At 49.4% G+C, this 16408-nt stretch overlaps 1 protein-coding gene across 11 annotated transcripts in view; it reads left to right on the plus strand.

The window, feature by feature from the left end:
• Nucleotides 1-16408, plus strand: part of BRSK2 (BR serine/threonine kinase 2) — a 1020916-nt gene that overhangs the window by 639368 nt on the left and 365140 nt on the right. For 10 of the 11 annotated variants that reach the window (XM_069623972.1, XM_069623974.1, XM_069623973.1 and 7 more), the window contains exon 3: nt 10984-11069. The exons of the other annotated variant lie outside the window; for it this stretch is intronic. In XM_069623972.1, coding sequence (XP_069480073.1) covers nt 10984-11069 — 86 coding nt within the window. The remainder of the gene's footprint in view (nt 1-10983; nt 11070-16408) is intronic. 11 annotated transcript variants of the gene reach the window in all.

Consider the following 16408-nt stretch of genomic DNA (forward strand, 5'->3'; position numbering starts at 1 on the left):
GCACGACGGATCTGGGCCTTGGAAGGCCGCTGGCCTCGGCCCTGCAAGTAGGGAGAGTGGGGGGTGGTACATACTCTTCACTCTTGGTATATAGGTACACCTTATATATTTCCTACACTTACCAGCCCGCTGCCTCAAGGTGCGTATGGAGGGTACCCCTTTCCAATTCTGCCCCAAGTGCAACCGCAAATACCCTTGGGTCGACAGGCACGCCACGTGCAATCTCTGCTTGCCGAGGGACCACCCCGAAGCAAACTGCAGAGCGTGTAGTAGGTTTAAGCCTAAGACACTTAAGGACCGTTCGACAAAGCGTTGGGCCCACCACGCCAGGCAGGCGGCCATGGCAGCGGAGGGCGCCTTCAGCGATGGCAGCGACGCCGTACTTTCGGACGGCGAGGGCATTACGGCGTCGAAAGACTGCCGAGCGCAGGTCCCCGACCTCGGAAGTTTGTCTGGCAGGGCGGCTATGGGGAAGACCCCCGGCGACGCAAGCGCTACACACCCTACACACACTAAGCACACTAAGTCCAACCGAACCACGACAACGTCGACTTCTCGGAAAGAGGCACAGATAGAACGGTCCGACTTGGTGTCCTCTGGGCGCTCTCGATCGAGATCGCCTCATGACGCAAGGCAATCATCCACTCTTGCCAAGAGTGCCTCGCTCCCTAGATTAACGGAAGTTCGATCGTCGGAAGACGAAGACGACTTCCACCCCCAGGCCGCGCTCCAGGAGACCGAGCCCGCAGTTAACACCAGCGAGGCCCCACGCTCGAAACAAGATACCTCTCCCGACCCTCGACGCCAGGCGTCGAAAGTCTCTGGAGCCTCCAAGGGGCAGGGAAAACATTTTTCCGCGCACGGGGAGGGGGGGGAAACAGCGGAAAGCACAGCCTTCCACTCCTGTAAGACCATCCTTCCACCCTAAGCAGACAGACACACATAAATCAGGCTCCTCTGATCCTATCCCCCTAAGTAAAAAGGCCCGGTTCGAAAGACCTGAACCCTTCGAGGTGCAGCCTTACTCTACTCCATACCCCAGATACCAAGGACAGACTTTCCCTGAAGGGGGCCAGGAGTTTACAATTATGGAGGAACAAACCGGGACTGAATACTATGCGGATGATGAGGACCTGGAGGAGGTAGAAGATGAGCAGGAAATTTACAGAGTAGATTCCCCGGTAGAGAGCGAAGCCCCAGTTACCGACTCGCCAGTTGATAACCAGCCCCTCCTTAATGAAGTTCTCGCTCGCGCAGCAGAACATTTTCACATCGACACCCACGGTGTACAGGAGGAAAGGGACTTCGCAGAAGAGTTGGTGGGAGAGAGGAGGCCGGTCGCTCAGACCATCCCTATCCTTAAATCCATCCAACGTAGAATAGATCCATCCCTGGTGAATCCTAACCTCACCAGAGCCGTCAACCCCAGAGTCGAAAAACTTTTTCGGGCAGCCCAGTCTGACCCTCTTTATATAAGAGGACATCTTAAACCAGACTCCCTAGTGGTTACCAACACTCGGAAGAGGGCTGGGACACCCTTATCGTCGTCAGAAGCTCCTCCCGACAAGGAGAGCAAAAGGCTGTACGGGTTTGGCAGGAAAGTAGCCTCAACGTCCGCCTACCAAGCAAGGATCGCAAACTCCACCACCCTGTTGGCAAGTTACAACTGCCATCAATGGGAAGAGGTCGCGGTGCTCATAGCCTCTGCTCCTGAACCGTTAAAGGGCCAGTTGGCTCGGATCTCGGCAGAAGGGAGAGCCGTGTCTGGTTGCATATTAAAAGCAACTTTCGACGCCGCGGACAACGCAGGAAGATTGATAGCAGAAGGTACTGTTATCAAGAGACATGCGTGGTTACGGCAGTCGGGGTTCAAGACAGAAACCCAGGCTTCATTAATAGACAAGCCGGTGGAACCCGATCTATTGTTTGGGAAAGCGGTCGAAGACGCACTTAAGAATGCCAAGGACGAGTACGAGACTCTGAAATCCCTTGGCCAGCTTACCAACAAACCCCCTAACCAGAGGGGGAACAGTAATTTTCGTCGCCCACGCGGCCAAAATTCACAAAGAGGCAACTATGCCCAAGGACAGGGTACACAATGGAACAACAACCAGCAGTCTACCCAAGGTTACGGCAGGGGTAACAAGAGAGGTCGTGGAAGAGGCAGAGGCAGCCCCAACAAGGGAGGTGGCACGCCTCCACCAAAGCAGTGACGCTCAGTTCAGGGTCCCTTCTCACGCAACCCCAGTAGGGGGACGCATTTCCAACTTCACCCAGGCCCGGGAAGGGATCACCTCAGACAGATGGGTGCTGTCAACAGTGTCCACAGGATATTGTATAGAATTACTGCAGCACCCCCGGAACCACCCTCCACGACAAAGAATACACTCCTTAGAACATCAGAAGATCCTTCTCAAGGAGATCGCCATTCTGCTAGAAAAGGACGCGATAGAACTCGTCCCAGGACACCAGGTAAACAAGGGTATCTATTCAACTTACTTCCTTGTGCCAAAGAAAGATTTGACAATGCGCCCAGTATTGGACTTACGGCCTGCCAACAAGTATGTCAAGCCCCAAAAATTCCGTATGACCACGCTACAAGAGGTAATCCCCCTCCTAAAAAAGGGGGATTACATGGCAACCTTGGATATGAAAGATGCTTATTTTCATATTTCCATGCTTCCAGCCCACAGAAAATACTTGCGCTTCAAGGTAGACAGTCGCCACTACCAATTCAAGGTACTGCCCTTCGGGATAGCTTCAGCACCAAGGGTATTCACCAAGGTACTGGCGGTGGCAGCTGCACACCTACGCAGGGAGGCAATCCCAGTGTACCCTTATCTGGACGACTGGCTCATAACGGGGGAAACCCCAGGAATTTGCAGGTCAAACATTCAGAGGACTATCGACCTCCTCCACGAATTAGGCTTCTCTATCAACGAGAAGAAGTCAAGTCTGGTGCCAAGCACCTCAAAACAGTTCCTAGGAGCAATCCTAGATACTCATAAAGGGTTGACCTTCCCTTCGGAAGAGAGAATTCGGAATATACTACTGCAGATTCCACATTATCAGTCAGGTCAACAAATAACGGTACGCAAAGCAATGCGGTTACTGGGCATGATGGCGTCATGCATTTACCTGGTCCCCCACGCGCGTCTGCGCATGCGTCCCATGCAGGAATGGTTGGCGAAACAGTGGTCTCAGGCAAGTGGTCAGTGGGAAGATCTAGTGGTCGTTTCGCCAACACTCGTACAGAGCTTACACTGGTGGACAAGAGAGAATCTCGCAAGGGGAAAACCCTTTTACGATCCCGAAGTACAGGCAGTGGTGACTACAGATGCATGCCTGACTGGGTGGGGAGCTCACCATCTCCACCACACAGCTCAGGGTCTCTGGTCTCACTCAGTAGCCAAGAACCACATCAACCTGCTGGAGCTTCTGGCAGTATTCCGAGCGCTTCGGGCGTTCGAGCCCCATCTGCTAAACTTGTCGGTGCAGATCCGGACGGACAGCACGACAGCCATGTTCTATCTGAACAAACAAGGAGGGACTCGTTCGCCAAATCTGTCCAAGCTTGCCCAGAAAATCTGGATATGGGCACTCAGACGGAACATCTTCCTGTCATCTCAACATGTTCCGGGGGAGCTCAATTCCCTAGCGGATGCCCTAAGCAGAGACTCCCTCCCAGAAGAACACGAATGGGTCCTTCACAAAGATATCGTAGAAGATCTCTTCTCTCAGTGGGGTTTCCCCACTATAGACCTATTCGCCACAAGCGAAAACAAACAATGCCCAGGATTTGCATCCAGGTTCCCCCAGCCAGACTCCCAAGGGAACGCCCTGTGGAGGAACTGGTCAGGGATGTTTGCGTACGCTTTTCCACCAACTCCTCTCATCAGGAAGGTGGTGTACAAGATGAACAAGGAATCAATGACGCTCATCCTAGTTGCTCCCATGTGGGCGAGACAACCATGGTTTCCACACCTACGCAGGATGGCGGTGTGCGAGCCCATCAAACTCCCAGCCTGGTACAACCTACTGTCCCAGCAACAAGGTCAAACAGTGCATCAGAAACCCAACTCAATGAACCTGGCAGCATGGCTCCTGAAGTCATAGAGTTTGGGCATCTCAATTTACCACAGAGGTGTATGGACATCCTAAAAGAATCCAGGAAACCAAACACAAGGCACTGTTACTTTGACAAGTGGAAGAGATTCGTTATTTGGTGTCAGAATAAACAAATCAATCCAGTTGATTGCACTCCTTCCAACGTTGTAACATACATGCTCCACCTGCTGGACGCAGGTTTGGTTTTTAACTCTCTGAAAGTACACCTGGCAGCCCTCTCGGCTTACACCACATCCCATAACAAGGTATCGTGGTGGAAAGTACCAGTAGTTAAAGCCTTCATGGAAGGAGTAAAGAGACTTCACCCTCCTATTTCGAACCCACCGCCAGGATGGGACCTCAATGTGGTGCTAGCTAAGCTCATGGGCCCCCCTTTCGAACCCATGCATAAAAGTAGTCTCAAACACCTGACTTATAAAATGGCCTTCTTAGTAGCCATTACCTCTATAAGAAGGGTCAGTGAAATTCAGGCTCTGTCAGTGCAGGATCCTTTCTTTACTATCCACAAAGACAAACTGGTTTTACGCACACACCCTAGGTTCTCACCTAAAATCATATCTAAATTCCATGTAAACCGGTCCATCGAGCTTCCGGCTTTCTTCCAGAACCCGCAAAGCTCGGCTGAGGTGAAACTACACACCCTAGATGTGCGTAGGGCGGTCCTCTACTATGTAAACAAAACCAGACCGCTAAGGAAAACAGATCAACTGTTTGTCTCCGTAGCTACAGGCAGAGAGGGAGATCGCGTCTCTAAAGGCGCTATCTCGAAGTGGATTATCAACTGTATACAGCTGTGTTACTCTCTTTCTGAAAAAACTCTGCCTTTTATGCCAAGGGCCCATTCTACTAGAGGCATTGGGGCCACTCTGGCTTTCATTGCAAATGTTCCCCTCGACACCATTTGCAAAGCAGCTACTTGGAGCTCTATTCACACTTTTACTCAGCATTACTGCATTGACACTCATTCCAAGACAGATACACAAGTGGGACAAGCGCTTCTAAGACACCTGTTTGCTCATGACCCTTCTCACATCCCACCTCCTTCTTCTGGTACTGCTCGCTAATCTATGCACAGCATGTGATCTAAGCAGATTCCACAAGCCTCAGAAGGGATACATTACTCACCATAATCGTATTTCTGATGCTTGTATCTGCTTAGATTCACATGCGACCCACCCTTCCTCCCCTCCGAGAGAAGGCGCATGATTGCTTGTAGTCTTACCTTTCTGGCTATCTGCTTGGATTATCTGTACTCACGCTATTCCTCATGCTTCCTCATGTCAGAAAAATACAATCTGAGGATCCTAGACGCGTGAGGGATCTTGGGTACAGTGGACGTCACACTAGGGATAGTATTACTGGCACGCCTGTGTCGACGCCCATTTTCGAGTTTCGAAAAACAAACTGTAATACTCCGCAGCTTCCACTAGATGTCGGCCTATGCACAGCACGTGAATCTAAGCAGATACAAGCATCAGAAATACGACTACGGTGAGTAATGTATCCCATATTCCCCTTGAACCAACCACAATCTCACATAGGTTTTCTTAGTTTGCCACATAGTATGACATCACATATGAGGAGTTTTTGTTATAAAAGAAGTATTTTTTATGAAATGCATTGAGACTATGCTGTGCGATGTCCGTTGTAACTCAGTGTTAGACAATTGAGAATAAAACATAGACATTTTGCAAACTTCCTGAGTCAGTCCTATCATTTGTTGTAAGAGTTATTCTGCATCCTCTCCATTGTATGATGTGTTACCTTGATTAAAAGGACCATAAGGATTCAGATTGTTTAATTTACCAACTGATACAATGTGATGTCTGTAATAATTGGATAAGCGCTTCGTCAAAACTTGGGAACACATTACATTTTCAGTGAATGAGAGTACTTGACTTTATGACACAGAATCAACTATTACTACTGAAACCAAAAAGGGATGGATAGTTTTGAAGCAATCTTATTTTCTGTTTTTGATGGGAGGAATCCTCCATATCATTGTTAGTTGGGGCTATTATGTGTCGCTTGCGATACCTATAAGCCGAAACTATTGCATTAGAGTAAAAGTGGGGAGGAATGGCATTTGTAGAGGGACACGTAGCTTGTAGGCGTTGATTGGTTATTTACCCACCCATTGACTGCCCATGGCCATGCTAATTCCATATGGCCATTCCCACCCAGTTCTTTCCTCTCCCCGCTCAAAACACCTCCTCGTGGGACCTCTTGTGCCTTAACATCAAACTTTAGACTCAAGTGCCTGCCAATGTTTATTCAATGCAGACTTCTGAGATTTAATTACTTAATTGGAGTTGTAAACATGCAACTGGTGTAATAAAAATGTTACCAGGTCTGTTTCAGCCACTCTATTTATAAGCAATCTGCGTGTCCTTCACTGAAGTCCTGTTAAAAACCAGCATTGGCAAAGCCAACAGCTGTGGCTTGTGTACAAGTATTAGTCATTTGCCAGGCACTGCTATTAGATGCACAGTTATTCGCACCATTTTGCACCTGCCACCATCAATGGCCAGTTAGTACCACTGCTTGCAAAAAAGCCCAAACTGTTTGTATTTCTAATTCTTGCTTTTTAACCTGTTTGCCGCTTTATGGAAGGTGGCCAACTATGCGTAATGCAGACCTGTTCCTACCAATAATTGGCGCAGACCAGCCCTTACTGATAAGCCATGTCTCTGCTGCTCAGCTTCGCCAGTACCCCAAGAAAGGTTTCCTTGCTAGGTCTCATCGGCAAGGTTTCACATAGATCCCTATGGATAAGTGAGCAGAATGTGATGGCTCTAAGGTTTCACATTAGTGCTAACCACTGACATTAATCTGGACAACCTGATATTGCATCATTTTTAAATCTCATCTGAGCTATTCCTGAAGGATAGTCACATACAAACCAGTCTTCGTCCTGCCACAAATGCAAGCATCCCAACCTGGGACAGACTGTCCTATTTGGGTAGGACCAAGCCTGGGTGCATATTGGTTGTCCTTATTCTGTAATGGCATAGTAGGCTTCAGAAGATTTAGTGGGAAGAACGGGAGAGAGGTAGGAGGCCATTGGGGCGAAGTAATGGGAAGAGAGAAAACACTTGCAGCCCCAAGTATGAATATCAGACATTAAGTAAACAGAATTGGAGGTATATGACACTGATACAGAGCATAACGAGCAATGCAGTATGGGAAATAGATAAGAAGTGGAAACAAATACCCAGGGAGGAAGGGAGAATCCCCATGTGTTGAGGCTTGAAGAGAGGAGAGAGCCCACTGTCAATACGAGTAACAGTGTTGTGAAATCAGAGTGTCAAGTATGATGAATCAAGGGTATTTGTCACTTCTCCCCAAGGTGGAGCCAACTCCTTTGAGAATAGGGAGGTGAGTCTGCTCCGCGATACCCTCCCTAGGGGTATGGGCAGGTGGGACCTTACTGTGAGTGACTCCTACTTAGGGGATATGGACTCCCGTTGCTATGAGGAACTCCCTAGATTGCCCAACATTTCGCCATGTATGGGTCTGCCTACTGGGAAGAAAAATATAACATCTTTACATTTGGCTGCAGGCAATTTTATTTATTTATTGTGCATTTGTAAATTGTGTTTCAAAGGGCCCAAAGGGCAACAGGGAGGGAACATGGGAATGAAAATCAAATATAAGAATGAAAGATACATGCAGACCTACTAGGCCTTGTGAGCCTTCAGAATGTGAAAGTGCAGAGAGAGAGGGAGAATGAATGAGGGTTTGGGGTATAAGTGAAAGGTGTGCCAGGAGGGAGATGCTAGGGATCGAGCAGCTGTAAGTGCCTAGGTGAATGGCCAGCTGCCAATAAATAAGTGCAGGCCTGTGGTGGCATAGGCCAGTGGGTGCCAAGGCAAGTGCTGGGAGCAGGCGTAGACTGAAGGCGATTGGGTGTGGGAGGCTAGGGTCCAAGAGAACACATAAGGACCTGGTCATCAATCTCAGCAAATGTGGGGTTGAAGTGAATCTATCGGAAACAAGGAAAAGAGGATGTCTCTTTAAGATGAGCCATGTATTTAACTGAGACAAGTGGAGGAAGGAGGAGGAGAAAGTATGGTATGCAGGGGAAGCCCCCTGACGTGATCGCAGCTTGGAGTGGCATAGCAAAACCAAGTCCCGGAGCGCGCAACTTTCGAATTGGTGAAGAACGCCATAGTGAGATGCTGGGAGGGTGGCCAGAATGGCAATGGGGAATCTAATGGCCAAGAAGGGAGAAGTATCTGATGGTGGCATGATCACAAACGCCTCGTGGTGATAGAGACGCCCCGTGAACGACGCTGAGACCATCACTGTTGGGAGCGTGAGAAGCTCCCTGCTGCACATGTCCGTAGACGGCTACAGCCCAAGGGGAAGCCGAGAGCAAGACATTGCAGTGAATCCAGAACCAGAAATCCCACAAAAAAGAATACCACCCGAGCGCGCCAAGCCCTGCAATGTTCCCCTATGCAGATGAAGGTACCGGTGAGAAGGGGTAAAGCGGAAGCCACTGGAGCAAGAGCACATGAAGAGTGCATCTCTTCCCAGTCATAAAGCCAAGATACAAGGAATAAAGTTGTTTGCCAATGTGAAAGGCCCATGAAACCAGTAACAAATAACCCTTTGAATAGAAGAGGGACTGGAGGTAATTGCAGTGAGAAGAAGGTGAAATGTCTTATGAACAAAGCGATAGAGTGGATAAAGCAAAGTCCCACACGCAGCTTCTGAGGAATATGATATCAGACTATCAAGCGAACCAGATAATAGAAAAGAGTATAAAAGAGAGAACCCAGGAGTGGAGGACTCTGAAAGGGGATCAAGTCCCATGCAGAGTAACCAAGGATAAATTGAGAGACTGTAAACCGGTCATAAGTGATGACAAGAGTGTGAGAGAAACAAGCTATAAGGAGCATAACCTTAAAGAGAGCACCAAGCCCAGAAGTGGTTTACCAGAGCCCATGGAGGAGGTATCCAGAACTTACCAAAGAAGTGTGTATAAAGAAACTCTATTGTAGGAAAGAGACATTTCAATACAGAGACTAAAGAGAAACTACGAGAGTCCCAGGAGAAGAAGACCTTCTCGTGGCTGAATTTAAGCTGGTTAGGCATGTGGCAAGGTCAGGTAGAGTTATGTTTGGACCAAGGACATGTTTACTTTGGGACTTCCTGATTACAGACGACCACCCTTAGTTTCTTTAGATAGGCAGGGTGAGCCCTTCAGCAATAGGGAAAGCTAGGCCTTTTCATATAATTTCGTTAAATAGAATTCATAGTGTTCTTAATGCGTCCGACTCCTTCCGTCTAGCCACACAAGGGAACTGAATTGTAAAAGAGAGAATCCAATATCAGGAATGCAGGAGAGGGGGGACTAATAGATTGAATAAAGTCATACAAAACCTAGGGATAGAATAAAGTCATACAAAACCTAGGGTTTTTGAGTCCACAATAATATAAGAGACGAAACAATGAAGGCCTGAATGTGAGAAACTACTTTAAAGAAAGTTGGTCGAAAAGCTGGCATGAAAGAGACTACAAGGCACACAAGCCTATGGGAAGAGCGACAGGGACAGGCTCTCATGGAGGAAATGCCAAGAAACTATCATACATTAAAGAGAGTGCAAGACTCACAAGAATATGGGAAGATCTGCATGAGCTTATGAAGGAAACGTCAACAGATGCTCAGAGAAGATAACTTCAAAGAATCCTAGTTTCTAAACATAGACATTTGTGTATTGATTAACACAGCGGATAAGATACAGCCTTAAAGCGAAAGCTGCTGGGAAGAAAGCAAGAGGAAAGACGACCAGGCAAATAGAGACATTCTCTTGGTCCATTTTGAGTTATTCACATTAGTGGTCGGGTCAGGTAAAGTTAGATTTGGGACTGAGGACAACCTATACTTTTTGACTTCCTGATGACAGACCAGCACCTTTAGTTAATTTCGAAAGGCTGAGCGATCCCTTTAGCAATTGGCAAAGATAGGCCTTTGTTTTACGTTTTCATTAAAGAAAAGATAACATCGCCTCAATGTGTCTGACTCCTCCTTCCGACCCGCCACACATCTCAATATATCCTGTGGTTGCCAAACAGTGAATGTCATGGAATTTTCAAACCTGCAATGTACTGTAACTGGTATAACTGAGAACAAATAGGAGTTTACTGGGATTTTCAACTAGGAAATATGCATTTTCACTGGGGACATGTTGAGAGAACGAAACAGGAAACATACTGGGCTTGGGCAACCTAGGAATAGGGTAGGGCAAACTTGGAATCTGATGGAGTTTAAGGAAGCAGGAATATATTTGGATTATATGAACTGGGAAAATGCTAGGATAATCTAACTTTGAATCTTAAACTGCAAGTATACAGGATTTTTCAGAACTGAGACTATATCTGGGATGTCTACAAAAATGAATATACTGGCAACAACCATGGCATATACTGGAATTGTATGACGTAAGAGTATTCTGGGATTGCCAAAGTTTGTGCCCTGAACATCGCATCCCAGAACACTCTTTAGGAGATTGAAATATAGTGGGTTTGTGCAGATTGGTAATTTATTGTGATTTGTTTTCTTTTTTATTATGTATGGGTTTACACAAACCTTATACAGAAATAGTATTTACATATGTAATTAGTATACACATGATACACATCAAAGATATAGTTAATAAAAAAGACCGCCCTTTAAAAATAGACTAGACTGTCGAAGTGGCCCTACATGTATTGTGAGGTTCAGCCGAAGGTAAGTCGTGGTTACCAACCCAGGAGTATGATCAGTGTGGAATGGGCAAACACCACTTGAGAATAATCTGCCCTCCTTTCTGACTCTCCCTGACATGCTGTTTCTTTGTGTTGCAGGTGGAGCGGGAAATCGCCATCCTCAAGCTAATCGAGCACCCTCATGTCTTGAAGCTGCATGACGTTTACGAAAATAAAAAATATTTGTAGGTACTGCCCGCTGCCGGGCACCTTTTCTGGATTTTGTGAGGGATGGGAAATGTTGCAGGGCCACTGATGGGGTTCTGTGAGTCTAATGACCCTGTGTTTCTCCCACTGTGCAGTTTCTGTTGTCTCATATCCGCTTGGCTTCTATTCACCCACCTTGTATGATATCCTAAGACAATGGTCCACGCCCAGAGATCCAATGGCCATCTGGACATTGAAAGATATTGCAACAGGCGGGTGCCTCTTGGGGGCGGGGGCTAAGGGCACGGGTAGTCTAATGTAAAACATGTGACTGCCTTGGTACTGCCTCTGCCTCCCAATTACATTTGTATCAGAGCCACTCCCAATCTCTTGGGACTTCTCCCAATATCATTGTAAGAGCATCCAAGTGTGCGCTTGCCTTTTTCATCCATGTCACTTAGATTTCTTGCATTTTCAGTGCATGCCCTTCTCTTCAACCCTCTGTCTGGCACCATTTTCTCTTCTCATTCCATGCCGCCATCTTCCCTGTTTATATCTCTTGTCCTTTCTCATCCTAGTTTTCCTCTTTTTCTACCTCCCTGACTCTAGCTCTGGCGTATGCCAACTGCTGTTGTTTCTCTTCCACGCTTTCTTCTTGTTTCTCCCTTTTATTTCTGAGTCCATTTTCCACAGTGCCCTTTTTTTTTCTTTTTTTTTTTTACTGCACCAGATCTTACCCTTTCTATAAGCCCAAACTGTTGCATTAGAGTACAGATAGTGAGAAATGGCATCTGAGGAAGGACACACAGCTTGTAGGTGTTTGCTTATTTGCCCACCTATTGACTGCCCATGGCCATGCCAATCCCTATGGCCATTTGCAACCATTTCCTGCCCCCCTCCCCCGACCAAAACACCTCAGCACGGGAACTCTTTGAGCACGCTTTAATGAAGTCTTTCCCTCAAACTTTGCACTCAGTGTCCTCCAGTGTTTTTTCAAAACAGTCTTCTGAGAGTTAATGACTTAATTGGAGCTGTAAACCGGCTACTGGTGTAATAACAATGTCTTAACCATATCTGCCTTCAGCCACTCATTATGCGTGTTCTTCATTGAAGTCCTTTAAAAACAAGGATTGGCAAAGCCAACAGTATAAATGTTAGGCATTTTGCAGACACTGCTATTAGATGCCCAAGTACTCACATATTAGATTGTCCTTTTTGTAATTTGACATCCCTGTGTAAATTCGACATTTTTGTAATTTTAATTAATGTACTGCCACCTGTGTAGTTGGGAGCGCATTGTAAATAAATAAACACACAGCATTTTGCAGCTGCTGCCATCCATGGCCAGTTACCACCACTACAGCATCCATCCATTATCGTCATCCCTCCTCCAACGCATCTCTTTGGGCCTCATTACACGGTAGGCAGTAACCATGGCGCTATTAGCGCCATGGTTGCCGCCGGTATTTTACTGTGTCCGCCTTGGTGGATGGTGGATTTACCGCCCTACTCCAAGGCGAGCGGGGGCGGTAATTCCACATTCACCAAGGCACTTTCCCATTCCCATTTTTGCCCCCATAGGGCATAATGGGAATGGGGAAGGAGCTAATTACGGTACTGCAAATTGCGGTACCGTAATTAGCACCGAGGTCCCTTTGCGGCACCCTACTTTAACGGCTGGTAAAACCAGCCGTTAAGGTCGGGTCCCGCAAAGGGAACTCGTAGTAAGGTGGTAAGGCTTTACCGGTACCGTTGCCCTTACCGGTACCGGTAAACCCTTACCGCCTAACGTGTAATTAGGCCCTTTATCTTTTTCTCCCATCACTGTTTCGCCTCACTTTCCCTCAATATTGCTTTCTCGCTCCTCTTTTCAGTTTCTTTTCCTAAACCTCACGTTTCTCCCGTGTCTTCCCTCCCTTTTATCTTTGTTCCTACAATGTCTCTGCTTTTCCGCATCTTCGCTTGTTTCTCCCTCCTGTCGATCCACATGTGTAATGATCCATCTCGTGTTTTTGTTGCATACACGCCTCCAATCACCTCCTTTCTTTCCTCTCCACATTTCCATCCAGTAACGAAGGGGCAGAGCTGGTGAATGGCTGCAAGAGGGGCGGAGGCTGAAGTCACAGCTTGTGCGCGGCGAGGATTAACAAGTTAATGTTCACAGTGGATTGGAGAATGGCTACGAACACGAGAGACAGTGCAATTACTAAAGGGATTTAACACAAAAGACGAGTTTTTTTAGTCGAAGGGTACTCATAGAATTAATATCATATTAAAGGGTCAGGAAATTAATAAGGATGAAATTAAAATGCAAATTGATGTTTGCCAGTGTGAAAAATGTCCACCTAATCGGCCGTATGTTTCAACTAAGCACATTGGAACCAACAAATCGATTTGCTTAAGAAACAATTGATCTCAGAAATACATTGATTTATGACAGAAAGGCGCCAAATCAGAATCCAGGGACAGGAAAAAACATGTCCTGATTTGCAGTGGCGCGAGGTCATTAAGCTTTCCCCTGGGGACATTTCCCCACTAGTGAGAGCTGCCATTGGACAGCGTTGGGGTTTGTTTCCCCTGGGCATTCCTTTATGCTGGGCACACACTATTCATGCAGGGACATGCTTCCCCAAGCTTCTCAAAGGGAAGGGAGTCTAAACATGCCCGAACAGTTCAGCGAGTGCGGGGTCTGGGACCTTTCCCCGTAATTAAATGCCACATCACAAATACCACACTCGGAAAGCAATCGATCTGTGCACCTCTCGGAATGGCATCAAACATGTAGACTCGTTCAACTCGTAGGGCAGCCAGCTTTTCGTGAAGCCCACTGGGACAACTTTATGACATCCGGCGGGGCACAGATTGCCGTTAATCCGGCCTCAAGACTCCGCAGAACGGGGTCACCAGCTGCAGTGGATCAGCTGCCCACAGCGCTGCATTGGCCGATTTAGGATGCCATCCTGGCAGCGCTAGCCTTAAACCTCGCCCACGGAAGAAGGTGGGGGGGCCTGCAGGGGCTGGGCATCTTCAGCGGCGCCCTGACCCTGGCACCGGATCATGGCACTTCCGGCCCACGAGCAGCCTTAAGAATTGAAAGAACCACTGTGGCTGCTATTATATATATCGCATTTAAAGGGGCATGTGAGAGCTGGGTGAGGTGCCAACTGCGCTATCACCCCGGAGTGTATTTCCATGACCACCTATCGCAGGAACAGGTTCTGTTCGTTTTGTTGGCAGTGCCACACGCAGGTTTGTGCCGGTTCCTGCCTGCAGGAGGGCATCAGCCCTGTATTGTATGCACGGCTGCAGCGCGTGTGAGTCCGGGATCAACTAACCATGAATGCCATCACTTCTCTTTACTGACTTTCTCAGTTTTGCTTTAGGACATACAGATGTGTACCCAGGGCCGACCATAAGCAGGGGTTAGCCGGGTGTTGCCAGGGCACATAGCAGGACCAGTAGAAGAAGGGACGCACACAAGATGGGTCTGCAACTGGCACCGCCGCGTCAGGTGTGTTTGTGCTGCCTTTGCCTAACTTGTAAAGTTCCGGCCTAGGAACCCGAGGCCTCCATTCTGTGCAGACGGTTGAAGCCACAAGGCCTCCTCAGGCACCTCATCCTTAGGCGCCTCCTTCTCAGGTACCTCCTCCTGAGGCACCTCCTCCTCAGGCACCACATCCTCATGTGCCCCATCCTCGTGCGCCCCATCCTCAGGCGCCATCCTCAGGTGCCTCGTCCTCAGGTGCCTCGTCCTCAGGCGCCACATCCTCAGCCACCTCATTCTCAGGCGCCACATCCTCAGCCGCCCCATCCTCGGGCGCCACATCCTCAGGTGCCACATCCTCAACCACCTCATTCTCAGGCGCCTCATTCTCAGCCGCCTCATTCTCAGCCGCCTCATTCTCAGCCGCCTCATTCTCAGGCGCCACATCCTCAGCCGCCTCATTCTCGGGCGCCACATCCTCAGCCGCCCCATCCTCGGGCGCCACATCCTCAGGTGCCACATCCTCAGCCCCCTCATTCTCAGGCGCCACATCCTCAGGCGCCACATCCTTAGCCCCCTCATTCTCAGGCGCCACATCCTCAGCCGCCTCATTCTCAGGCGCCACATCCTCAGCCGCCCCATCCTCGGGCGCCACATCCTCGGGTGCCACATCCTCGGGTGCCACATCCTCAGCCCCCTCATTTTCAGGCGCCACATCCTCAGCTGCCTCATTCTCAGGCGCCACATCCTCAGCCACCTCATTCTCAGGCGCCACATCCTCAGCTGCCCCATCCGCGGGCGCCACATCCTCAGGTGCCACATCCTCAACCACCTCATTCTCAGGCGCCACATCCTCAGCCCCCTCATTCTCAGCCGCCTCATTCTCAGCCGCCTCATTCTCAGCCGCCTCATTCTCAGCCGCCTCATTCTCAGGCGCCACATCCTCAGCCGCCCCATCCTCGGGCGCCACATCCTCAGGTGCCACATCCTCCGCCCCCTCATTCTCAGGCGCCACATCCTCAGGCGCCACATCCTCAGCCCCCTCATTCTCAGGCACCACATCCTCAGCCGCCTCAATCTCAGGCGCCACATCCTCGGGCGCCACATCCTCGGGCGCCACATCCTCGGGTGCCACATCCTCGGGTGCCACATCCTCAGCCCCCTCATTCTCAGGCGCCACATCCTCAGCCGCCTCATTCTCAGGCGCCACATTCTCAGCCACCCCATCCTCGGGCGCCACATCCTCAGGTGCCACATCCTCAGCCCCCTCATTTTCAGGTGCCACATCCTTAGCCGCCTCATTCTCAGGCGCCACATCCTCAGCCGCCCCATCCTCGGGCGCCACATCCTCAGGTGCCACATCCTCAGCCCCCTCATTCTCAGGCGCCACATCCTCAGCCGCCTCATTCTCAGGCGCCACATCCTCAGCTGCCCCATCCGCGGGCGCCACATCCTCAGGTGCCACATCCTCAACCACCTCATTCTCAGGCGCCACATCCTCAGCCCCCTCATTCTCAGCCGCCTCATTCTCAGCCGCCTCATTCTCAGCCGCCTCATTCTCAGCCGCCTCATTCTCAGGCGCCACATCCTCAGCCGCCCCATCCTCGGGCGCCACATCCTCAGGTGCCACATCCTCCGCCCCCTCATTCTCAGGCGCCACATCCTCAGGCGCCACATCCTCAGCCCCCTCATTCTCAGGCGCCACATCCTCAGCCGCCTCAATCTCAGGCGCCACATCCTCGGGCGCCACATCCTCGGGCGCCACATCCTCGGGTGCCACATCCTCGGGTGCCACATCCTCAGCCCCCTCATTCTCAGGCGCCACATCCTCAGCCGCCTCATTCTCAGGCGCCACATTCTCAGCCACCCCATCCTCGGGCGCCACATCCTCAG

Source organism: Ambystoma mexicanum, chromosome 11, assembly GCF_040938575.1.
Source record: "Ambystoma mexicanum isolate Mex_15411 chromosome 11, UKY_AmexF1_1, whole genome shotgun sequence".
NCBI classification, from domain to species: domain Eukaryota; kingdom Metazoa; phylum Chordata; class Amphibia; order Caudata; family Ambystomatidae; genus Ambystoma; species Ambystoma mexicanum.